Raw genomic sequence first — 27,770 nt, forward strand, 5'->3', positions numbered from 1 at the left:
AAAGTTTAGTTGGCCAGGGACCTTTGGTTTATCGGTAACCTTGATTTATTAGGGACCTGTGGTTTACCAAGGGCCTTTGTGAATTTAACCAAAGCCTCTGCACTACACGCTTTTTTTTTTTTTCGAAAGTTCTACACGACTCAAGTTTTGGCTACAACATATTCTAGGGATAATTATTTTATATTTAGTGTACTAATAATAATATGAATATATTTTACTTTCATATACGTATATATGGTTTTTTTTTTTCTGGCGCAGGAACAAGTGGCTGCAGACACTGGTTGGTAAAACCTTCCTGACGGAGGCTGTGGAGACGGGGCGCTCAGGTGACAATTGCCAACTTCAGTATCCTAAATGCCCTTTCTCCCTCACTGGAGTCCTCAGGTTCCTGGCCACCTACGCCTCCCTCGCCACCTGAGGAACCTTTCTCACTAGTGCACTCATGGTTCCTGGCCGCCTACGCCTCCCTCGCCACCTGAGGAACCTTTCTCACTAGTGCACCCATGGTTCCTGGCCAACTACGCCTCCCTCGCCACCTGAGGAACCTTTCTCACTAGTGCACTCATGGTTCCTGGCCGCCTACGCCTCCCTCGCCACCTGAGGAACCTTTCTCACTAGTGCACTCATGGTTCCTGGCCACCTACGCCTCCCTCGCCACCTGAGGAACCTTTCTCACTAGTGCACTCATGGTTCCTGGCCACCTACGCCTCCCTCATCACCTGACGAACCTTTCTCACTAGTGTACTCAGATTCGTGGCCACCATCTAAGACAGGGTTAGGTTAGGTACATGATGTACTGAAACATACACCTCGCGGTGTATGCTTCAGTATATCATGAAACCCCCATGAATTGTGTATACATAATAACTTACAAGAAAAATGTATGATTACTGTATGAATTTAACTTGCATCTATAATACATAGGTTTAGCTAAACTAGTTATGTATATACACGTTTAAACACTATACATATTCTACCTTAGAAATATTTTCCACAATATTTAAGTCACCCATAATTTATAAGCATAATCCTTAGAATTCCAGTGAAAGGCTCACGTTTCAATGAATCGGAGGCACTCTGCCCTTCCTCGGATCAACCCTGATTACCTCCCATTTCCCAGGTGTGTTATGACCCCTACAGATTTAGTTCTTCCCATATATATAATCATAAAAATAGTAATAATCATTTTAATTTCCTCTGTAGAAAACGATATCTAAAATTTTATGGGTAACAGTAACATTTTTCTCTGTTCCAGTGAGTTAAGGTAAGGTAAAATTTCGCTCGGATTTTTAACCCCTGAGGGTTAGCCACCCAGGATAACCTAAGAAAAGCAGTGCGTCATTGACTGTCTTATTTTCACTGGGGGTCCTTTATCTTGTCCCCCAGGATGCGACCCACACCAGTTAACTAACACCCAGGTACCTACTTTCTAGATGAACATAACAGGTGTAAGGAAACGCGTTCAATGTTTCCACCCCGCTGGGAATCGAACTCGGAGACGTAGCGTTGGAAGCGAGAGCTTTGCCAGCCAGGCCACGGGGCTCCCAGCTAGTACGTTTATTCAGGTATACACAAATACATTTACATAGAATATCAAACATAGCAGCATATGTGTAGGCAACCTAGGATAACCCAAAAAAGCCATTGGGGTCCTATTGTGGGTCGCATCCTGGGAAACGAGATTAACGTAGACTGCTCTAAATGCTCTACATAACTAGGGACTTTCTATATAGTATGTCAATAATGTCAGCTAGGTCTGTAGTAGTTGTATCATGTACTTGTAGATATAAAGATTATTATATTTTCATTATATCACAGTCTTTGGGGTTTTCTTTCCGTAGATTTATGTGAATACATCTGCAGTTTCCTGCGGACGCCAGATAGGGTGCTCATCTGTTTATCGTGGCAGGGTTGTCTCTCTTACTGACCCCATTCTATCTGCTGGCTATCTGCTGTTAGGGTGGCCCGGTGGCCTGGTGGCTAAAGCTCCCGCTTCACACACGGAGGGCCCGGGTTCGATTCCCGGCGGGTGGAAACATTTCGACACGTTTCCTTACACCTATTGTCCTGTTCACCTAGCAGCAAATAGGTACCTGGGTGTTAGTCGACTGGTGTGGGTCGCATCCTGGGGGACAAGATTAAGGACCCCAATGGAAATAAGTTAGACAGTCCTCGATGACGCACTGACTTTCTTGGGTTATCCTGGGTGGCTAACCCCCCGGGGTTAAAAATCCGAACGAAATCTTATCTTATCTTATCTTACTGGGTTCACTCCTGGTTACGTGAGCCCTGTCATACCTATTCTTAAAGCTATATATGGATCCTGCCTCTCCTATTTCAGTAAGTCATTCCACTTCCACGACATATTTCGCTTTTTCCTCCCTTAAACATTTTACTGGAAAATCAGTGTACATTGTCATTTCAATACATGTAGTGTACTGCCTTGGAACAAGAGTCCTTCCTCGCCTACACTGCCCCACCCCGTTCTCACCCTCGCTAAGTACTCGGAGGTTGAGGGAGAGATCAAACCAGGGACGTAGGAGCCTCAGGTTCTCTTCCTCACGGTCACCTGTCCACTTCTCTTCTCCTTAACCTCACCATCTGTGCTACAACTCCTCAGAGTGAACCTCTTGGCACTACTCCCTCTGGATCACCAGCAGGGTCTTGTCCAGAACTGGAAACTCAGGTGCCCAGCAATACACCTCAACTCTCACAGCAACTCACCCTAGACCCACCAAGGCTGAAGTAACTGTACTTCACGTTATCCTTATTCCTTAATAATACCTCCTTTCTCATTCTTCGTTATCCCTTCTCCGCCTCCAAACTCCTGACGATTCGTAAAATAAACACAGTATGCACAAATAACCCCCAGGTTAATCGTGTATCGTTCCAGTAACTGTATTGTGCCTTTTTTGTTATTTAAACAGTGTGATCCACACTTTCAGGTATAACTAGTTATCTAATAGTTATAATTCATAACCATAATTTTTAAAGGAGTGGATTGGTAGGCCAGCGAAAGGCCTCTGTCACATGACCAAAAGCTCCAGCTACGGATCATCATTTGACTAAGACCTTCGTCAGGAAGCATTTGTTTCCTGACAAACCTTACCTAACCTAATCTAACTTATAAGTCAGCACTTCAGTAAAAGAAGTCGCTATCTCTAGATGGAGTGACTTTTTGTGGGTTATCCTATGTAATTTACACATGTATTACTATGTGTGATAATTATACTTGTGTACATGTACCTAAATAAACTTACCCTCTGCTCATAAATTCAATAATCTCTCAGCTCACAGCTAAAATGTTTATGAACTGTTATTAAACAAGTGGTGGTTGTTAAACCAGGTCTTCCTCGCAGCCCCTTTCCTACCCCTAAAAAAAACTGACTACCTTAAATTCATTATTTTCATTCAAAACCTTAAGTCTAGAAATCCCTTAAAGCTGCAGTTAGAGAAAATATCTCAACAGACAAAAATTTTTACTTATTTAACATGTGGTTATTACAGCAGGAAGTATTCCTTACATCCTTCATTATCCCTCCGCCTCCACACAGACTACCTACACCTCCTTCCCGCCACATCCTGCAATAATTGCCAGCACCCTTTTCTGATGGGTGGGTTTATCACTGGGTTAGGCGGGCAATAAAACTTTTGTCAGCATTCACACGTTATAAATTATTTACCCTTCCATCTTAATGTTGCACCACTACATTAGCATCTTCACTCCTGTAGCATCAAGCCTTCATCACATCCCCTCAACCTCCCCCATCGCACCTCCACCTCTCTATCACCACTTCTCTCACCATCACCCATGCTCCTCGCTCCACACTTCAAAAGATCATAGCTAACCCTTTATAAGCTAGTTATTTATTGGATATCTGGCAGTTGCCTCTTAGAAGGATAAGACTCAAGTGTCGTCTCATCCTTTCCTGCCTTCAAATATTTTAATCATACCTCTTAGGTCTTATTTCCTTGTAGACCTAACAATCCTTTACATTATATTTTAAATGACCTTTTCCAAATTTAGGACTTAATTTTAAATGAATTCTTGCTAATTGACCAGTTTTATCTATTCGGCACGACATGTATATATAAAGACATTACTTTCTCTAACTCCACCCTCCATCTCCTCCACCGCCCCTACCCTCCTACGCCTCCGCCACCTCCCTCCATCTCCTACCATTATTACTACTATTACTATAACTCTAGCCATACCTTAAGATTTTTTTCATATATATTTTACCATATACTATAACGGTTACATCTAGTCCCTTCTCCGCGTATACATCATATTACGTTCGCAAAGACTATCCTAGATTATGTATAGAGTATAGACACACTAGCTCTTGGTCCTGGATGAAAGAAGAGTCCTGGAGTTTACCTGGAGTTTACCTGGAGAGAGTTCCGGGGGTTAACGCCCCCGCGGCCCGGTCTGTGACCAGGCCTCCTGGTGGATCAGAGCCTGATCAACCAGGCTGTCTTATAGGAATCTTATGGGATAACTTTTATTTGCATAACAAAGGTATATTTTTCCTAACAAGGTATATCATTTTTATTTTTCCAACTTGCTGTTTGCAGTCTAAGCCATACAAAAAACTCAGATATGTATAAACCATTTATAGTAATAAAATATACATTCTTCAATCAGTTTGTTGAGACATTTTCTTTTCTTTTGATCACTATATATATATATATATATATATATATATATATATATATATATATATATATATATATATATATATATATATATATATATATATATATATGGGCATAGAGTCCTTGAAAGAAAACAGCCACAACATCGTCTGGCTTTCAACATTCGGAAGACATCCTCCCCTGTCGGAGGGATTTACGCAATTAGTTTTTTTGTTTCATCTGATTTCTGTGTGAAAATACGCATCTTTTTTGCTCAGCTTGTGGAATGTTAATATATGTAACTAACGTCTGTAATGCTTACATGCAATAAGTAATTCGCTACTAACAATTTGAAGAGAAAAATTTGGATGACGTTTCTCGCTCTCCGTCCTGATAATGGACCAGGATGGATCGAAATATAGTCCAAAGTTTCTTTTCCAAGCCGTGTGTTACTGTAAGGTGTACGTTTCTCTATGTACATATACTGAGAATTTAGTTTAATTTTTACTCGGGTATTAAAACATTCTTGATTGATGGTGAACAGGTGAACACGCAGCCTTAATGTCCCTCGTGTTGCTTTTAGCCTTTAAATCCCATTAACCAACTACACTGCTGAAGTATCCAATTTTGTTAAAGAAAAATGAATTCCAATGGAAATGAGTCATTTCGACCTTTTTTTTGGGGTTGTCCTAGGTAATTTACACTATGTAAATAACTTGTGTACCTGTGCCTAAATAAACTTATTCACTAACCAACAAACCGTCTATTAGTTGTAAACTAAAGAATCTTTTAGTATAAATCCAAATATTCCGGGAATTCGGACGACACTGAAAACATCCCGAGCGCATCAACTAATGCAGAAATAAACACGAAATTAATTTTTTAAATGAAAATAAGTCTGTCTCACTTTCTTTGGATTACCCTAGGTAAATTACACTATGTATGATAATTGTACTTATGTGTGCTTGTGCCTAAATCAACTTACTCATTTACGTAATCGCTACGCAAGTTATCAAAGGTCATTTACCCTGGGACGAGTTCATGGTAGGGCTGCGACACAGCCCCATTGATACTCAAAACACTTGAGTTACCCCAGTAAGGGATCTATTTTCCCTCATGGCAAATGTTTTTTGCTCGTGTGGCTATAAGAAATCCACATTACGATACGTACAAACCTCCTCTGGAAAAAACCGAGGGCAGGAAATGTATATTTCACCGAGGTTTTGCAGGAGAATATAAAAAAAAGGGAGATGTCCAGAGTGTTAGTGATGTCCAACAGATGTCGCCACCTCATTAGTAAACATGGCGCAGTGAAAGCTGGTAGTTATAGTGATCTGTGAGGATATCCCGGTACTTTACCACCCCTCTGATAACTATTTGGCTCTACGGTATACATATACAACTCGGTGAAAGGTACGTTGATGATTTTTCACTTGTGGTTAGTCAACAGAATTCGTGGCTTACCTTAAATGGGAGTAAAGAAGAGGTCCGCTGACCTGCCCTTGTCTTGGACTTCCCAAAAAATTTTTACGATGTCATTCACTTAAAAATGTGTTTATGTTCTTCTTTTTACACATAGTGACACTAAGAATCTGCAGGAAATTGATGATTGATTGCTACGAAGAAATGACCAACTACAGTGATTGATGTATTCACTGCAACCGAATGTATTTATATGTTATAGTTTCTTTTTATATATATTGACACTGTAGTTTAGCACTTCTCTTTAATTATAATGATAATGATTATAAAAATCAGCAGGAGATTAATGATTGATGGCTACGAGGACGTGAACAGCTGCATTGATTGGTCTTTATTGCAGCTGAATGCATGTAATATTTAACCATAACAGTATTCACTGTAAATACTGTGTATAAACAATTTAACTGAATCTCCATTTTAGGAACTAAAATATTCTTGACTGGTGGTGTATATGTTGCTTGCAGCCTTAATGATGATCGTGTAGTCGATAGGCTTGAAACCAGAGTAATCATCCATCGGGAACATGTTAATTCAGCATAAAAAAACCGCTCTTATTATGTAGAATTTAACTTGGGATAACTCAGTAAAATCGCTTATATTTATTCCCATTCGGGTAGCAACTGTGACAGCTAATTGATCTTTGGGTTGTTGCTAATGACCAAACAACAGAGTGGTCATCACTTGTTGGGGTAATTAAGTTGATTTAATGTGTGTGTGTGTGTGTGTGTGTGTGTGTGTGTGTGTGTGTGTGTGTACACTCACCTAATTATGATTACAGGGATCAAGTCATAGCTCCTGTGTGTGTACTCACCTATTTGTGGTTTCAGGGGTCGATTCATAGCTCCTGGCCCCGCCTCTTCACTGGTCGCTACTAGGTCCTCTCTCCCCGCTCCATGAGCTGTGTAAAACCTCGTCTTAAAACTGTGTATGGTTCCTGCTGCCATACTGTGTGTTTTAAATCAATGTGGGTTTATCTTATGATTTTTTTACATTAGCATCTTACACAATTTAGGCATATGATATGCTCTTCAAAAGTCATGACAAAATAACCCAAAATTGTCACCATGAATTTTGTGATATAAATAGGCAGAATTTACAGCTAATCATTAAAAATATATTTAAGGAGTTTTGGTAGGAAAATATGCACTGCTGCTTATATTTTTTTTAATTAAAAATGCATTTTTTCGAGTGAGAAATAGTTTGAAAGAAGGCAGTTATTGCCTGAAAATCATTTTGTATATACCCGTTTTAGTTTGATGAAAGCAGTTGTTTTCCGAAATTCAGTTACAGCTGTTTCTTAGAATCATCATCAACTGTTTCTTAGAATCATCACACCTGTTTCTTAGAAAAATCGCAGCTGTTTCTTAGAATCATCGCAGTTGTTTCTTAGAAAAATCGCTGCTGTTTCTTAGAATCATCAACTGTTTCTTAGAATCATCACACCTGTTTCTTAGAAAAATCGCAGCTGTTTCTTAGAATCATCAACTGTTTCTTAGAATCATCGCAGCTGTTTCTTAGAATCATCACAGCTGTTTCTTAGAATCACCACAGCTGTTTCTTAGAATCATCACAGCTGTTTCTTAGAATCATCACAGCTGTTTCTTAGAATCATCACAGCTGTTTCTTAGAATCATCACAGCTGTTTCTTAGAATCATCACAGCTGTTTCTTAGAATCATCACAACTGTTTCTTAGAATCACCACAGCTGTTTCTTAGAATCATCACAGCTGTTTCTTAGAATCATCACAGCTGTTTCTTAGAATCATCACACCTGTTTCCTGAGTCTTGTCACGGCTTGATATATGCAGCTGTATCTTAAGGCTTGTAAATTTCGCTTAATGCTGAGAGCTGTTTCTAAGAAGCTTGTTTCAACCTAAGAACGATTTACCCAAAATAGGACACATTACTAGGCTGTTGCTATGTACATTAATCATTAAGTTAATGAGAACTTAAGGCCTATCGACTTTCGAGGCTTAGGCATTCTTGTAATCTTTTTCACACCAGACAAGGATACTTTAATTCCTAAAATAGGGCTTAAACTCACGATATATATTCGTTGAAAGAAATACACTATATATATATATATATATATATATATATATATATATATATATATATATATATATATATATATATATATATTTATATATTTATAATGTGTAGATATATATACTAAAGAGAAATGTTATTCATTTGTTATACTTTGTTATATTTAATGTCACAATTGTTATTAACAGTGAATACTGAAAAAAATGGTGGTGTTATTTACCTAAGCCTAAATTGGGATATATTTTAATTATTTTGTATAAGAGTAATTCACATTGACTGGAGTTTTATTTCATTCATGTGAAGGCTAAACCAGTAGGAATAATAGCTTAGGAACTGCGGGTTAATCAGATTTGATCCAACGGGAGGGGAGCACGGATTCCTTGGATCAAGAGCCCTTCACCAGCATTAAGGCATAACCCCTTAATGGGCAGGAATAGGGTAACAGTTTAGATTGATTTAATACGAGACTTCATAGTGGTCAGAGCAAGTGGCTCACAGGACGAGTATCCTTACACATGCTGCCACTTTCCACTTAGTATTAAATTAGATACTTGAGTGTAGTTGACTGTAATAAGGCACATCCTGGTGGGTTGTTAGTATTGTTACCTAAATGTTAATTTATTGTTATACAGTGTATTATAGTGGGTGGTCAAATGCTAAGCTTCGAAGCTAAGGGCTTCTGTTCCCGACAAGGATACAATACAGTATTTTTTCTAGTTATCACGTGTGTAGGGTCATAACCCAAAAGCGTGTGTGAGGAAACAATTTGGGAGGTGATGGGGTGTGCGAGTCAGGTGGCTGACCCTATCATCAGCTGGAGGTAAGGTGAATGTGTGGATTGTGTCGAGTCAGGGTAGCAACGGTAATGTTGTCTGACTGGCTGCCCATTCAGTACTCGTCCCAGCCTTAATATCATGAAGGTTCACATACATAATGTTTGGCTTCGTCACTAGTTGTTATTTATGTCTCAGTTATATATGAACTGTAGATTACAGTCTGTTTTGACAGCTGGGAAGGGAAGTGTGTGTCTAGGGATACCAAAATGTCCCTTAACACCCATGTCTCTAGTGTCCTCTTAAGACAGCCATAGATTGTAAAGTAACACCAGGAGGAGTTGTTGAGCTTAGAAGCGTAGCTAAATATCACCAGTGGCCCTCATTACTGAAAAAACTGTCATTTGAAGGAGACTAATCTTCAAAAAAAAAGACCCAGATAAAAACGTTTGCTGGCGGCATAGTTTTTTAAACGTCATGTTTGCTGCTGTAAAACAAATTCCGGTTCGGTCTTAGTTTTTTCTTTAGGTATCTAAGATGGACTATGTTGATGTGTCTTCGTCTTCTTAGGTTCTGTTAAATTCCTGTGATGACAGGTACTGTACAGGGTGGGCATAAAGTGTTTGCAAGATGCACATCTCTCTTAATATGCTGCAACTAGTGAACATGAATACAGATCAATGTGCTTGGGACTGCAAATGGATTTTATACACACCCCGTTTCATTATTTACAAACCTGTATGTTGTAATTGACAGTTCGTAATTACATGTTTGTAGAAGAGCTATACTCATGGAGTTCCGTCTTCATATAAATGTAGCATTTTGTAGAGCAAGGTGTCAGTAGAAGTCGGGCAGACGTGTAGAATATCGACTGGTTGCTAAGTGCATGTGTACAGTTCCGGGATTATCAGTATCCTGTTTAAAATCAAGAGTACTTAACCTCAGGGTGAGACATAGACTAAACCAGTGTTGTTACAAGTTGGTGATTGCCAAGTGCTTGTGTACAGGTTGCCATTGATATATATATATATATATATATATATATATATATATATATATATATATATATATATATATATATATATATATATATATATATATATTATATACGAAAGTTAACATCCACCAGTCTTTTAAATTACCGGTGTGTGTATATCTCTAGAATGTTTCTACTACTTATAATTCATTGGTTGTAATTATAACCATATTTTTTAAAGGGGTGGAGGGGTAAGCCAGTGGAAGGCCTCGGTCAGATGACCAAAAGCTCCAGCTTTTGGTCATCAAATGACTAAGACCCACGTCAGGAAACACTTGTCCTGTTTCCTGATACATCTTACCTAACCTAACCTTGTATAACATATTGCATGGAGAAACATATGCTGGAATATTCCAAGATAAATGTGGGCTAGTAAAGAAATTTGCATCGTGAACTAAGATAAACATTTTAATAATGAAACATTGCAATATCAGTAAAGCAATACAGAATGTCAGATTTTTTTATTATTTTCACTTAGCGAGAAAGTCATAAATATCGAAATCTTTATTCATATTAAGTATTCTCGTGTATGACAAGCTGTATAATCCCTATGGCTTTAGCGCTCCATGATGATAAGAGTTATCAGAACATGAAATAAGGTACAGAAAGCCTACTTACGAAAGTCAAACAATTATATTCTCCGCCCAAGAGATAGGTAATATTGTTAACAAATATACAATTTATTAGGTATAATAGAAATAAAATAACTACAGCTTCATAGATATCCATGTTGTCCATTACGTACATACACATTATACATCATTATGTCACCTCGAACATATTGGAAATATTCATTATATTATTAATTATCATATTTCATGCAACATTCCTTTGTGTTCGACTGTGCTGATGAGATACAACTCGCCTTCCAAGTCACTGCAGTTAATAGACGGGTCTTAAAAATATTTTCTTTAGCGAATCAGATGAGTTGTTCAAGGTTGGGACATAGTGAACTGGAGGATGTAACTGCTCCATGGGATGAATACAGGTTTTGAATTTAACTCACGGTTCCTACTACTTGGTACTCGATTTTCTTTCCAATATAGGAGTTAGTAATAACATGGGGCACGGGAGCGATGATCCCGGGAAACATACATGTATAATACACACACACACACACACACACACACACACACACACACATTGTCTTCTCTGAGGATGAGGGGCCCAGTAAAGTTCTAGAGGTGGTATCCCCTATATTATATATATATATATATATATATATATATATATATATATATATATATATATATATATATATATATATTATAGGTAGTAGGTTGGTAGACAGCAACCGCCCAGGGAGGTACTACCGTCCTGCCAAGTGAGTGTAAAACGAAAGCCTGTAATTGTTTTACATGATGGTAGGATTGCTGGTGTCCTTTTTCCTGTCTCATGAACATGCAAAATTTCAGGTACGTCTTGCTACTTCTACTTACACTCAGGTCACACTACACATACATGTACAAGCGTATATATACATACCCCTCTGGGTTTTCTTCTATTTTCTTTCTAGTTCTTGTTCTTGTTTATTTCCTCTTATCTCCATGGGGAAGTGGAACAGAATTCTTCCTCCGTAGGCCATGCGTGTTGTAAGAGGCGACTAAAATGCCGGGAGCAAGGGGCTAGTAACCCCTTCTCCTGTATATATTACTAAATTTGAAAGGAGAAACTTTGGTTTTTTCTTTTGGGCCACCCCGCCTCGGTGGGATACGGCCGGTGTGTTGAAAGAAATATATATATATATATATATATATATATATATATATATATATATATATATATATATATATATATATTGTAATCTCCTGTTTGTTTGGGTAACGTCATTGTGGAGAATTTTATAAAAATAGGCCATAGCAGGATAGGTCTATGTTTGCTTTATAGTGAGGGTGGTCTGGTTAATGTGGCATTCTTAGCATATATGATAAAGATAATTTCTTCCGTACCAGAAATAAGAAAGACCGCTTTAAATTGAGAAAACACTGCAGTTCAGGGGAATCAAAGAAATACTACGAAATTTTATATACAAGAGGAAATTTCATAAAATATGTGACTGTATAGCCCTTGTGGCTTAGCGCTTCTTTTTTATAATAATAATAATAATAATAATAATAATAATAATAATAATAAAATATGTGAACAAATTATTTAAGACGGAACATCGCCATCTGCTCTTGTAGCAACCAATAGGTAATTACAAATAGGTAATAGGTCATTAACATCCTCGCGCTAGTTGACAGCTGAAAGAGTTAGTAAGGTATATGCAAATTTATAAACTTATGTAATACCGCTTTAATCTGGCGACCCTTGTAAACCCCTGTAATAAGAGCAAGCAGTTGTACATGTGTAAATTTATACGTAATAGGCTTGAAGGTGGTAAGAATGCATTATATAATATGTATCTAACCTTAGGAAACATGACTTACCCGTTTGTAATATTTATATATCAGCCATCACTGGCTCAGGGATAGCTGTAACAAATTTCACTTCAAGAAGAAAAATTTCTAATATACTCGTTCACATATTTCTCTAAGTATTCTGTTTCCCACCCTGTCAGTAAGTGTTGCTTCTTAGTACGTTCACCTTCTTCCTAAGTTACTCAACATGTGTGCGTATGGTAGGGTTTGTTGTCAATGTGGGGGATGTAGATGGGATAGAAGGTGAAGTTTAGGAGGTAGAACGATATGGGTAGTGAGAATGGTATCTAAAAATTCCGCAGACTAGAGTCTGGAGTGACGTCAGGGAGAAACAGGATGTAGTGACGGAACCTGGGTGGTGTGCTGGCCAACCATTTGTTTACATCTGCGCCACAACCACCTTCACCATCCTCTACATTTAACTTTATGCTGGGATATGGGGGGGGCTTATTTTTGTGCCTGTGTGGGCGATATGTTTTGGAGTGAGGAAACGTTGTTATGAATGAAGTTGGAAGTACGAGTGTCAGTGTCTTGGCTGTGGCTGGGCCAATCATTGATCGCTGACCTTGTGAGTTGTGTTTGCATTTGGATTTTATGAGTTTTGTGGTATTTCACACCTCTTGAGATTACTTCATTTTTGGTTTATTGTGAGTGACAGCCTCATTAAGATGACACAGTAATATATGCAATTTTTTGCATGTTTGCATTCGCTGTAAGTTAATCTAAGACGATCACTAAGAGCCTGACTAGACTGAAATTTACGAATGACATACACAGACTCATACACCGACACACACATGCATGATTTGTACCTCAAACTCATTGGATGTCACTGACAGCAACAGTAACTTTTTTTATATTTTATTTAAAAAACTGCATATACATAATACATTGTATTACTTACAAAACAAACCACAGTGAAAATAAATAAAAAGTACATACAGTGAACTTCATACCTCTCCGAACATGAAATTAAACACCAACATTACAAAATAGTCAATAAACCAACCACATCCACTGTAACTTTATAGAAGTACTTAGTATTGATGACAATACATACATACACATACATATATTTACTCATATATATATATATATATATACATATATATATATACACATACACACACACACACATACATATATGTTAATTAAATTAATATACAACTCAGATCGGTATACAGAACAAATACATATAGTTTACTTCCATGTCACAAGTACTTGGCTAAACAGGAGCACCATACCTAACACATACACCAGAATATTGAAAACCCAACCTTCCACATCCTTACAATACAGAATTTTATAAACAGAGCAAATACAATAATGATTATAGTATAAAATTAAAAACCATACTAGGTATTACAAAACCTCTAGTACACAATCCCGGTACATTTTAAGAACACCATAGATCAAGGCCATATTACAACCATATACATAACCCCACAACCATATACATAACCTATAAACCCTCCTTTTATAATAATCATTATTACCAGTGCAGACACAGCTGACACTTCTACCCCCCCTCACCCCGTTTGTACAGTCCCCGTTCTAAATAACATACATTGAATTATCCTAATGAAAGGTCATACCCTGACCTCATCAAACCTAAAAGTTGGTAGTGCATGAACAAGACAAAAACACAAAATTCACAGACTAAAACATATGAAACATTACATTCCTAGACACATACACTGTAATAAGTAGAAGTATATACACCACCAATATGATATCAAATATTAATGTTAACCATGAATTACAAACATTCAAAACATTTGCATATAGTGTAGTTCACACTCAAAATACAAGATAATACACCACATGCCATAGTAGCGGTACAATACTAGGCTATGTAAATAATTTAAAGAACCCGAGACTTAAATAAAACCAGAGTAGTTATAAGACTAAGGCTGCTGTAATGTGCCAGTCCCAAAAGAACTGACACGTATCTCAGAAAAATTTTGTGTTGATACCAACGTGTCAATCTAATTACTTAAAAACGAGATCCTAAGGGCTCGGTATCCTGGCTTTCAAGGAAATTTTAAACCCAGTGAACATAACCATCAGGCTTAGAAAAGTAACCCTGAAAACCACACTTATATCTCACTATGACAAACATTCTCTTGAAACATGGCTTACCATCCATACCTAATTCTCACTACCTTCCTCTTACACACATCAGTTCCAGATAAACCAAAAACAACCCCCCCTTTACATCCCCCCATAAGGAGACCACTCCTTTGTCCATCCTCAGGGACCCCGCCCAAGGGAACCCACAGTGAGATTCCTATAACCTTCCGGGAAACTTTTTTCCCAAGACGCCCCATAAACCAACTTATTCCTACACTTCGTCCTATAGAATCTGGCCGCCAACGCTTTTATCCTCATATCACCCCTTAATCCCCTCATTCCCCATGAAATGTCCAGATAATCCACTATGATATACATTATAGCCCTTCCTACATCCCTAGACACTCCCCCTACATCCAGTAGTAAAGCCCTTAAAAGCGACAAACGACCCCCCCCCCAACAGTCTGATAACCCCACCCATCCATGATCTCACCCCCTCCAAGGAGGTACAAAAAAAAACCACATGAAACGCCGTTTCAACATCACCACAAAACTGACAAAAAGCCTCTTCCACAAATCCCATACTACGTAACACCTCCTTGGAAGCCAGAATCCCCATGATAAACCTATATACTAATTCTCTTACTCTAGCCGGTATCCTAAGCTTACTAAAATCTTTCCAGATAACCCCCCAATCATACGTTGGATACACGGCTACCCCTTGCATAATTCCTTGACCTTTCACTACCCTCACCAACCGTTTCACTTTGATTTTATCCACCTGTTGCACTGTCAATAAAAATCTCAACATATCTTCACAAACCCTCAATTCCTTCCCACTCCACCATTTACGTGCCTCCTCCATAACTCTTCCTACTTTGACGCCCCTCACACCCCCTTCCCTCATATACCTCCCCTTGATATATACAGCCATGACTCTCAGTCCTATAGTCAACAAACCTAAACCCCCTCTCCGCACATCCGTCATAACTACCTCCTTACTTAACCATGCCCTCCCAAATCCCCACACAAACTTCAGCACCCTCCTCTGCATTTCCACAATATCTCGTACCTCTAAGGGAAAAACCTCTGCCACCCCCCATACCTTGCTATAGACAAGTGAATTTACCACCACTACCCTCTGATGTAAAGCTAAGTCCCTCGCACTTAAACCTCCTAGTCTACTTAAAACCTTACCCTTGACAGACTCCGAATTTACCCTTCTGCATGCCTGCACTTCCGCCAAATACCATATCCCACATACCTTGATTCTGTCAACCACTGTCCATCCTAACCCTATCCCCAAGCCCCCCCCTATCCAATTACCGACCTCTAGTAACCTTGATTTCACCGTATTAACTCTCATTCCGGTATTCATACCAAACATCTGAATCACTCTTCCCACCCTCCTTAACTCCTCCTTACCCCTTAGCAAAACAGTAGTATCATCCACATACCCAACGATGCCCCCTTTGCACCCCCCTTCCATCTCCTGATTGTTCATTACCCTCTCAACAGACTCATAAAAAGGATTCTGCACACACGCAAAGAGCAGCTGTGACATCGGACAGCCCTGTCTCAAACCTCTCTCCATTGGTACACTTTCACCCAACCTCCCATTGACCTGTACCCTCACCTCAGCCCCATCATACAGGGTGTTCACCCACCTCACTACCCCCTCCCGAAAACCTAACCTCTCTAAGCAAACCCCTAAGAAATCTCTGTCCACGCAATCATAAGCATTCACCCAATCTAAACCTAGTATTCCCCCTCCCGAACATCTCTCTAGAAAATCCCTAATCACACCATGTCCATCCCTCATCCTTCTTCCCGGAATTCCCAACTGTCCCCTATGTAACACTAAACCCAACACTTTCCTCATTCTGTTGCCCAAAACCTTAGCAAAAATCTTGTAATCCGAGCACATTAACGTAATCGCACGATAATCATTCAAAACTCGGCATTCCTTCTTTTTGGGCACTAAAACCGTGACACCCGTTCTTTGTGATTTCCCCATCCTCCCACTATTTAACATACAATTCAAAACCCCCACCAAACAATGCCGTACACTCCCCCAATGATACCTATAAAAATCGTTTGGTAGTCCGTCTATGCCTGGGGTTTTACCCTGGCACATCCCAAAAACTGCCTCCTCCACCTCCTCTACAGTAATACTACCCTCGATTCTGTTACTGTCCTGCTCACTTAATACTCTATTAAACCCTTCATCCCCAAACCGTCCCTCACCCACTCCCCTGCCATCCCTCCTCCACTTCTCCCTAAACCAAAAATCTGCATACAAACTAATATTTTCCGTGGTGGATAGGCCTTGACCCTCCTCAAAGCCACCCCCCCCTGTACCTGCCTCAATATACGCCAAGGTGGTCTTCGCCTGCCGTTCCTTAAACCTCCTTAATACAAAACCCGATGGCCTATCTCCCCTTAAGACATCCTCCAACCCTGCCCTAACTCGAATTGCCTCAAATTTTTCATTGTGAATTTCCGCCAACCTATTTCGCAAACGTTCCATGTCCTCACTCCGCCCCACACGTTCCTCTGCATAACAGTCATTTAACTGACCCTCAAGATAATTTTGTAGGCCATAGCTCCACCTAGCCATCTCCTTACCCCGTACTTTAAAAAATTTCCCTATTTCAACTTTAGCCCTCATTTCCCACCAATCCAGCAAATCCATTTCCATATTCCTAGTCTCCCACAAGGATTTCCACCAATCTTCAAACCCCGTAGGTTCATCCTTTTCCCTAAGTAGCCTCACATTTAATTTCCAATATCCTGCATAAACCCTCACTATGCCATCTACCCTCAAATCTGCTATAACAGCACGATGATCAGAAAAACCCACATCGATAGTCCTCACCCTCTCCACACCTATGCCCTGCCTAACATAAATCCTATCTAACCTTGCCTCATATCCCCTACGAATAAAGGTGTGCTCCACTCCATATCCCCTACTTCCCACCACATCTACTGCTCCAACATCTCGCAAAACATCCCGCAGGACCCCCAAAACACAACCCGCCCCCCTCGGAACCACATCACCCTTCCTAATGACACAATTCCAATCCCCACCAATCACCGTAAAAGCAGGTAAACCTCTCAAGTGATATACCAGAACCTCGCGTACAAAATCCACCTTCACTCTAGTGTTACTAGTTGCTGGCATATACACACCTACAAAACTAACCCTCCTGGCCCCCCAAAACCCATCCACCCTGACAACCCTCCCACCCCCCCCTCCTCCCAACCCAGGATACGCAAAGGACTGGTCTCCTTTACCGCCACAGCCACACCTCCTTTCAACCTCAAAGCATCACATGTAAACAACCTATAACCTTTCAACAACAGCTCACATCCTAACCTATGGTTATGTTCCTGCAAAAAACAGACATCAATGCTAAATCTCCTCAAAACCCACTCTAACCATACCCTCTTGACCTCGTTTTTAAGACCATTTACATTGAAAGTTACACACCTGAATTTTACAAGAAAGGCGGCTTACCCCTGTGCCGCTGAGGCTTACTTGGTCCTCCTTTCATAGGTCTCGGTTCTTCTCTATCAATCCCTCGTTCCTGCCCTCCAACCCCTCCCTGTCCCTTCCCACCTAGCTTCCCATTGCCCCCCCCTCCTCCCTGACTTGCCTTTGCAACCACAGCTGCCCACATCTTCTTCCCAGGCCTCTGCGCTGGTGTGAGGACCTCGTCCATGTCTGATGCCCCCGCTGATCTCTTGCGGGAGCTACCCTCTACATACATTTCTTCTTCAACCACATCTTCTTGATGGACCTCCACCACCACATTGCTCTCCTTTCGAACCTCACTCAAGTCTTCCTTACCCTGCTTCTGTTCATCCATCACCTTGTCATCACCTGACCTCACATCACTTTCCACACCAAGCACCGACTCTTCCAAAAAATCCTTCAGCACAGCCTCCAAAATCCCGTCCTGATCTGACTCTGCATTATCTAACGGCCTGTCTGACGGCGATATTCCCTCCCCTCCCGTTTCCACTGGTAGTGTAACACACGTCTCCAAAACCACCTCTGCCCTGTCGACCTCCTCACTCCATAGGCCTGTACCCCGTCTTTCCACTTCATCCGTCATAACATCCGTGGCTTCTAATGGCGTATCCACAGCAGCTGTCTCCTGACGCCTAGGCTCCTGTCTCCTGGGGCATTGTGCCACCATGTGCTCATAAGAGTCACATAAACGGCACGTCTTCCTCTGCCCCGCATAGTGAACAAAAACCTGTGTTCTATGGTTACGCAATGTAACATATGATGGTATCGGTCTCCTCAGGGTCATTTTCAGTGTGCATGATCCTTCCGGCATTCCCTCATAAGGGCCGTCCCTCCACATTCCCATGCTCGTCGAGTGTACAGTTCCATAACCACTGAACACATCTTGGATGCTGTATGCTGTTGCCTCAAAAGGTACATTCCTTACCTTCACCCAAGTAAAATACTTAGACACATCATGCAAGCATACTTCCACTGCCGAATTGATACTCATCCGTCGTTCTTGAAATTCATCTACGATGGTAGAGTAGAAGTCAGCCCTCATGAACTTCACGAAGACCCTTGACATTCCATTCAGTGCCACACCATACAGCTCTTCGTTGGGGATGCCATAACAGTCCCTGATAATGCTTGGCAGGAGAACGTTCATCGTGTCGTTGCTTAAAGTTCCTCTAACCAGCTGAATGCAGACAGTATTAATGCGCCGGTACAGTCGGTCCGCCATCTTGGCGCTAATACTATGTTTTCCTCACCAGATGGCGTGCAAGAGAACCAGTAGAAGCGTCCTCTCTCCCCGCAGGTCGAGAGACGAATGCAACAGTAACTTGGCTGGTTGGTGGAATGTCACTGGTAACAACAGTAGATTGTTTGGTTGATGGAATGTCACGGGTAGCAACAGTAGATTGTTTGGTTGATGGAATGTCACTGGTAACAACAGTAGATTGTTTGGTTGATGGAATGTCACGGGTAGCAACAGTAGATTGGTTGGAGTCTAAAGCTTATCGACTATACGAGGGTGTGTTGAAAGTCTTCACACTGTCATATTGCAGGTGAGCTCGGCTTCTGTAACGTATCAGACCACATGAATGCAGCTGTTCTAGAAACATCAGGCCCACACGAACCTATGTCCTGTACCCATCAGGCTCACATGATTTCAGTTGCTGTAGACACTAGGCTCCACGAACGCAGCTTCTGTAAGCTGTTGAAATCCTCGCAGCAATTGCAACTGTGTCACTCGCAACTGGTTACTTGGTTAATAAGGTTTAAAGCCTACTACGCGAAGGTCTTTAAGGCTGCACGTAACCTGTTCACCAGTCAAGAATACTTAAATGCCTCTTAGTGTATGTACTCCAGGAGGCATACACATCTCAGTGGCAAGTCTTATATACAAAGATTACCTCTCCTAACAAATACATTCTTCCGCTCAAGAGCCATGCGGATGGGGTCAAACAAGTGTGTCACCTGCTTCGTGGATACAATAAGCTCTCAAGTTTATTTAGGCACAGGTACGCATAATTACAATTATCATACATAATGTAAATTACCTAGCATAACTCCGAAATAGTCAAAGTGAATTATTTCCACTGAACGCTTCATATCCTCTCTATGGTGTTTCATTGTAACTGCGATTGAAAAAGTCAATCCAAAATTAAATATTGAGTGAGAAGGCCTTCATAGTACATACTGTTCAGTTTTGGATGAGCCTTTTCAGTAGTGTTTACAAAGAAAATGAGAGGAGGTTTGTAAGAGCTTGCTTATTAGGAAAGCTTTGGTGCGGCTAGTGATATACTGCCGGCTGGCCAGTGGTGTTGTATGGGCTGGTCAGTAGTGTGGTGTTGGCTGGCCAGGAGTGTGGTGTGGATTAGCCAGGGGTGTGGTGTGGGCTATCCAGGGGTGTGGTGTGAGTTAGCCAGGGGTGTGGTGTGGGCTAACCAGGGGTATGGTGTGGGTTGGCCAATGGTGTGGTGTGGGCTAGCCAGGGGTGTGGTGTGGGTTGGCCAATGGTGTGGTGTGGGCTAGCCAGGGGTGTGGTGTGGGCTAGCCTGGGGTGTGGTGTGGGCTGGACAGGGGTGTGGTGTTGGCTAGCCAGGGGTATGGTATGGGTTCGCCATGGGTGTGGTGTGGGCTGGCTCAAGGTGGTACACCGGAACAATGTTAATTACAATGTAATACATCTTGAGAACGATAATACCGAACAGTTGTATTAATGTGTATATGTGTATTATACAGTGCCTAAGAATGGTCTTGTGCAGTAGGCCTATTGGCCCATGCTAGGCATGTTTAACTCTCACCCACTTACATACCCGTTCAACCCATATATAAAGCTACCCAAAGTTTTCGCAACAGTAACGCTACCTGGGAGTTCTACTGCATCTACGTGGGAGTTTGTTCCACTCATCTACAATTCTCTTGCTACATCAGTACTCCCCTAGATCCTTTCTAAATCTAAATTTCTACAACTTGAATGCGTTGCTGCGAGTCCTATCTCGCATTAACATTACATAATACAGATTACATTGACATTAAGAGACGCCGTGACTGCATTCGTTGAAATATCACCCATAATTGTGGTCTAATTAATGGATTTTTTTTTTTTTTTTTTTTTTATATTTTATTTAAACCATGACATTACAAAATATAATATGTAAAACTCATTTAAGTCGATAATTAACACAATCCTCCCTACAGCTAATATTACACACCACACTTACAACTCCGTGTGGGTACACCCCCCCCTCCCTGCTCCCTCATCCTATCACTTAACCCAAACCTGTTGGAGCTACCCAACAGAATTACATGATATGAACAACACTTTTATATACACATCCCTCGAAATGGTACTTAATAATCGACTACAGACCATACAATGCATTGCACTGAACATATTATACAGACATATTACCCCCCCCCCTCCGTGGTTATCCAACCACCCCACTATTTACAACCTAACATACTATAAACAATGAATGTTGCCTAATCTAAAGTCACACAGCAATGATCCAACATTAATTTATGTAATTGTCCTAATGGTTCAGTTACATAACAATATGTATTACATAACAAAGGTGATATAGAAAAGTCACAAAGACATACAAAATTACTACAAAACCATAAGAATAAACTTAGTCTCAAAATCCAACACATGTAAGCCTTTACACATTTAAACATGCAATTCCAGTGTTAAAACAATAACACAGCTTCAACTATGACATTCAAGCTCTATACAGCTTATATGGACATTACATAGTACTATTGACAACAGTACAATACAACATAAAATATAACCATGACATAAGTAACACATAAAGACTGTGCCTAGCACGCACCTAACCACAAAAACCTATAACACCACTGTTGCCCAACTTTATTACACTATCTGACGTGCATTAACCTCTTTACTCTCAAAACAAAACTGAATTGCAGAACACCAGTGACGAACAATAATGCACAGACATTAATACAAACATATCACATCATATCTCTGGACACCGTGCATGATCACAGCATCAACACTATGCAGTGCAAGGCACCTAGAAAAACAAGTTGGAGCAAATACATGCAATTATTATAGCAAATCTCCAAATTACAATGTCATTACCGTAAATCAATATTACCACACACAATATGTATAATAAGTATAAAGTCCAGTCACACAAAAACTGGCCAGCTCCACAGGTGCGCACCCGTGGTCCACATATATTCACTCATGCATCACTCATCCAACACTCTCGCAAAACTTTTGTTATCCATTACCAGGGAGGCAACCCTGTTTTCACCCCTGACTTCCCTACCCCAGCAACACTTTCCAATCATACCCTCCCCTCCCTCGTCTATTACAAGTCTAATAAAACCTGTAACGTAAGTTGCCTATATCCCTCTGAAAAATCCTTCACCCACCTCCTCCCATAAATTTCCTTATTTCTACATACCGTTTTATAGAACGTTAACGCTAACACCCTCCTCTTCACCTCAGTAACCTGTTTGCCCCGCAATCCCCACACTATATAGATATAATCTGCCATAATGTACCCCACAGCTCTGATTACACTTTCCTCCCAACCCCCCACGTCGAGACTTAATGCTCTCAATACAGAAATTCCTTTACCTCCTATCCTATTTATCACCCTATTTAACCACCCCTTGACACTCCTCAGTCCATCACAAAAATATACTACATGAAAAGCCGACTCCTCCCCACCACATATCCCGCACTCCCCCCCGTCAACGACTCGTCTATCCCGTAGAACCACACCCGACGGTAAAATGCCATGCAGAAAACGATACATTACATCCCGAACACGAGGTTGCAACCTCATCCTACTCAACCTATTCCATATACTTCCCCATGCATACATGGGGAAAATTCCCTCTACAGGCGCTACAACCCTCCCGGCTAACAATCTACACAACCTACCTATTTTAACCTTTGCTGGCTCTCGATCCCACGCCAGAGCCCTCAACACAGTTTCACACTCATGCAACTCAACGCCTGTATACATCCGTTGCAATCTGTTATGGATCCTGGCCAAACCCCCCCCACCCACACTTTCCCTCATCACCTCCCTTTTAATGAAGACACATTTGACCCTCCGCTTTAAGTCCAGCAATCCCAGCCCCCCCTTACTTACAGGTAACATTACCACATCCCTCTTAATCCAATCACAGCTCGAACCCCACAAGAATTTAAAAACCTTCCTAAGTATGTTCGTTATTGCTGGCCCAGTTAATGGGAACACGGCTGCCACGTGCCATACTTTGCTATACAGTAAGCTATTAACAACAATGGCACGCTGCACAAGGGTCAAATGATAAGGTCGCAATGCACCCAAGCGTCCCTGAATCCTTTCTACCATCCTAAGCGAGTTTTCCATGCGTGCCACAGGTAGATCGTCTGCATAAATAAGACCGCAGATTTTTAACGAATGCACCTGCCTCCTCACAACTGCACTACCCCAATCAACCCTACCCGCCCAAGCTCCTAACCCCATGACCATCGATTTATCTGAATTTACCCTCATACCAGTTGCCCCTGCGAACATTTGTACTACCCCGTCTAATGTGTCCATTGACATCCCCTCCCTGATCAGAACAGTTGTATCATCCACATACCCAATTAAAACTGGCCAAACCCTCGCAACCTCACACCCTGGTCCCTCTACGTGACCCATACGCTGCTCCATCAATCTATAAAAGGGGTCCTGTACGCACGCAAACAATAATTGTGACATAGGACACCCCTGCCTAAGTCCCCTACCCATTACAATCTTCCCACCCAATCGACCATTAATCTGTACCCTCGCCATTGCACCTCCATACAACGCCTCAACCCAGCCCACTATTTCTTCCCCAAACCCCTGACCCCTGAGGATGGCTTTCAATGCTTTCCGATCCACTCTATCGTATGCCCCTTGCCAATCGAGCGCCACCAAACCTCCCTCCCTCCCCCCCCCTTTTGCCTCCACGAAATCCCTAAGTAACCCATGCCCCTCCACCATAGACCTCCCTGGCAAACCAAACTGAGTTTTTGATACTACCCGCCCTACCACACACTTGACCCGATTTCCCAAAATCTTCGCAAACAATTTATAATCTGCGCATAACAACGAGATCGCCCGATAATCCCGAAGCGTATGCTGCCCCTTACCCTTCGGTACCAATACAACGACAGCCGTTGCCTGCTTCTCACCCAGCTCACCTCTCTCCTTCATGCAATTTAATAACCTAACCAGAAAATGCCTCAATAATTCCCAATGCTGCTGATAAAACTCTGCCGGGAGTCCATCAATTCCCGGTGCTTTGCCCTTTCGCATTCCACTTAAAGCCCTCCATATTTCCCCCTCAGTTATTTCCCCACCCAGTGCTTCCCTATCACTGTTACGCAACTGACATACCACACTCCCACACACCTGTTCTAAAACCCCATCCTCTACCCCTTCTCGTTGCCAGTACTTCTCATACCACTTGTCAGCAAACGCCCCCATTCCTTCCGTAGCTTGTATGACCTGCCCCTCCCTGTACCCTCCTATCGATTCATGAACCTCCAACCATGGAATAGTCATTGCCTGCTGTCTTTGTTTCTGCCTACGCAATACGCACGATGAAGGTCTATCGCCCCATAACACCTCTTCCACCCCCGCCTGTACCCTCACCGCTTGGAACCTCTCATCCTGTACCTCACGCAGCCTCCCTTTAATTGCCATAATTTCATCCATTGGATAAGTGCCCGCCACCGCCCCCCTCGCATAACAACCCCGTAATCTATCCTCCAAATAGTTAGCAAGCCCATATTTTAAAGAATTGATACGTTTCCCTTCCTTTACGTAATATTGCTTAATCCGTTCTTTAGCCACACCATCCCACCACATCACCACATCCTCTACCCCTTTTATCTCTGCACGTAACCCCTCCCACAGCGTCGCAAATCCCTCTATCCCCTCCTCATCACCTAACACACTTGTATTTAATTTCCAATATCCCCTAGATATACCTGCTAGTGACTCCCACGCCACCTCTGCTACTACCGCCCGATGATCCGAATAAGCTACTTCTATTGTACGGAAAAATGTCAACCCAACCCCTTGAGATATATACAGCCTATCCAACCTAGCAGCGTAACCCCGTCTTACAAAAGTGTGCTCTACCTCCCACGCCCCTCCTCCAACCGCATCCCGCAACTGAATATCCCTCAAAAGATCTCGCAAGGCCGCCGACACGTGCCCCGCCCCTTTTGGTTCCACGTCAGCCCTCCTAATAACGCAGTTCCAGTCGCCACCAACGATGGCCACTGCAGGTAAACCACGTAAGAAGAAAACTAGTTCTTCACATACAAAATCCCTTTTTACCCTCACATCATTTTCCGCTGGTGCATACACACATACAAAGGATACCCGCTGTCCCATCCACCACCCATCCACGCGCAATACTCTTCCCCCTCCCCCCCCCTCACTTCTTAGCAACACAAACGGGCTTGCCTCCCTGATCAATATACCCACACCACCTTTCAGACGTGCAGATGGCAGAGTCATGACCTGAAACCCCTCCACCTCGAGCACTCTTCCCTCCTTGAAATTGTGTTCTTGCAGGAACACTACATCCACCCTATATTTATACAGAAACATTCGAAACCATTCCTTCTTCACACTATTACACAGTCCATTTACGTTCACAGTCATACACCTAAGGCCTCTTTATAGTTTCCAACCCTTCCTCCTCACTTCATTCATCCCAGGGCCTCCTGCCCCAGAGCCAGCACAAGGCTTCACACCATCAACCCCTCCCCCTTTTTTGCGATGCCTCTTATCGTGACTGCTTCGACATTGCTCTTCCTTCCTCCCAGACCTCTGCGCCGGCGTCAGGACATCATCTGAGTCTGACGCCGCCGCTCTCTTCCTCGTGATGCCCTCCACTTCCATGTTATCTTCAGAGGTTCCCTCACGATGAACCTCTACCTCCACCACGCCCCGTACCACAGCACACGGCGACAACTCTCTCTTACTAGTTGGCCCGTCAACCCTGCTATGTTTTTTATCCTTACATTCCTCTACAGGCACCGCCGTGTCTCTCACCAGCTCAGGAACAACGTCCACTGCAGGCGGTGTCAATGTCCTTAACACTTCCTGAAGCTCTTCCTCTAGAGCCTGCACCTCCTCCTGCACTTGCACTTCTGTACTTTTCCTGTGAGTAGTAACAGATCCTTTTACATCACAGCTTACCTCACACATGCCATTCTCCTCTTTGGAATCCTCCACCTCTTCACTCCACAAGCGCCCAGGCCCTTGCTTGCGCACTGGGCTCTCAACAGCTATCACGCTGGTAACTGGTGCTTCACCAGTTTGCGCTGGCGCCCTCCTCAGCTTCACGCACTCTGCCGCCATATGGTCGTACGCCCCACATATTCTGCACGTACGTCTCTGTCCTGCATACGATACCATAACTTGCGTCCTGAAGTCCTCCAACACGACGTAAGACGGTATGGGATGTCTCAGAGTCATCTTCAGGGAAAAGGTACCCTCCGGACGTCCCATGTAAGCACCTGCCGTCCACTTGCCCTTTTGTGCCAGATGTACGGTTCCATATGTCTCAAAAACACTCCTTATGTCAGCCTCATCTGCCTCAAAAGGGACATTACGTATCTTAACCCACGTAAAGTGGCGAGATACGTCGATCAAACGCACCTTCACAGCTGGAGTAGCGTCAAGACTCACGTCTTGGAACCTCGTCACCAAAGACTCATACACGGACGTGGAATTCAGTTTGACGAAGATTCTATAAGCCCCATTCAGGGCTACACCATACACCTCATCGTCCTGGATTCCATAGGTCTCCCTAATGATTGTTGGGAGTAAGACTTGCACTGAAGAGGGTGAAATCGCCCCACGAAGCAGCTCAATACCTATGGTATTTACGCGCCTCCTCACACTCAGCGCCATGTTGATACGAATTAATGGATTGTGGGTTGAGAGATGGGGGGGGGATCATCTATTTGAACAATAATGGGTACCGGTGCTAGGCGAGTTTAAAAAAAATAATCTTGAGCATACGAATCCCAGGTGGGCAAAACGTCTCAGTAAGATGTCTTGAACTTCGTATTGTGTGTTAATACAGTTAATATACTGTACCACTGATGTACATATTAATTAAGAGGACACGTCTGCAGCACTGAGTTATCTATATTAACGGAACTTTCCACCTACGTAGTAGGCTTTAATCATAGATATGGTATGCGTCTTATTCATCAACTTATCAGTTGACGAATAAAAATAATGAAATTTCCGAGTGCTTTCGTGATTTCTCTCATTATCAGGAAACTGAGGAATAACAGAACCACAGAAGCCTTATAATGCCGAGGTAACACCTCACTGCCAGTATCCGACACCTCACCCATCGCCCTATTATACACTCACACTGGACAGATTAGAAAGTTTTGAGCAATTGGTTTCAACACCATCACGTTTTTGAAAGAAAATGTTTGTTTTAATGTCGTCTATAAAAAAAGTAACAAAAATGGTTCTACATGACCATAATTTTTAAAGGGGTGGACCGGTAAGCCAGCGGAAGGCCTTGGTCAGATGACCAAAAGCTCCAAAGGCGGGTCATCATCTGACTAAGACCCGCGTCAGGAAACAGTTGTCCTGTTTCCTGACGAACCTGACCTAACCTAACCTAACCTAACGTCGTCTGACTAGGGGGGGGGGATTTAAATCCTGAATGTGTAATTCTATCTTTGAATGATACAACTAAATGTTTATCTGTTCGTATATTTG

General features: G+C 42.0%; 2 protein-coding genes across 6 annotated transcripts in view; both read left to right on the forward strand.

Moving 5' to 3' along the window:
* LOC128703157 (uncharacterized) overlaps positions 1-4,648 on the forward strand; it is a 45,118-nt gene extending 40,470 nt beyond the window's left edge. For all 5 annotated transcript variants that reach the window (XM_070103386.1, XM_070103387.1, XM_070103388.1 and 2 more), the window contains one exon: positions 259-4,648. In XM_070103386.1, coding sequence (XP_069959487.1) covers positions 259-418 — 160 coding nt within the window. In that variant the 3' untranslated portion in view covers positions 419-4,648. The remainder of the gene's footprint in view (positions 1-258) is intronic.
* Positions 4,649-5,897: 1,249 nt separating this feature from the next.
* Positions 5,898-27,770, forward strand: part of LOC128703155 (probable ribonuclease ZC3H12C) — a 225,699-nt gene continuing 203,826 nt past the window's right edge. The window contains exon 1 of the mRNA XM_070103390.1: positions 5,898-6,051. The gene's annotated coding sequence lies outside the window, so the exon portion shown is untranslated. The remainder of the gene's footprint in view (positions 6,052-27,770) is intronic.

Source organism: Cherax quadricarinatus, chromosome 85, assembly GCF_038502225.1.
Source record: "Cherax quadricarinatus isolate ZL_2023a chromosome 85, ASM3850222v1, whole genome shotgun sequence".
Taxonomy (NCBI): Eukaryota; Metazoa; Arthropoda; class Malacostraca; order Decapoda; family Parastacidae; genus Cherax; species Cherax quadricarinatus.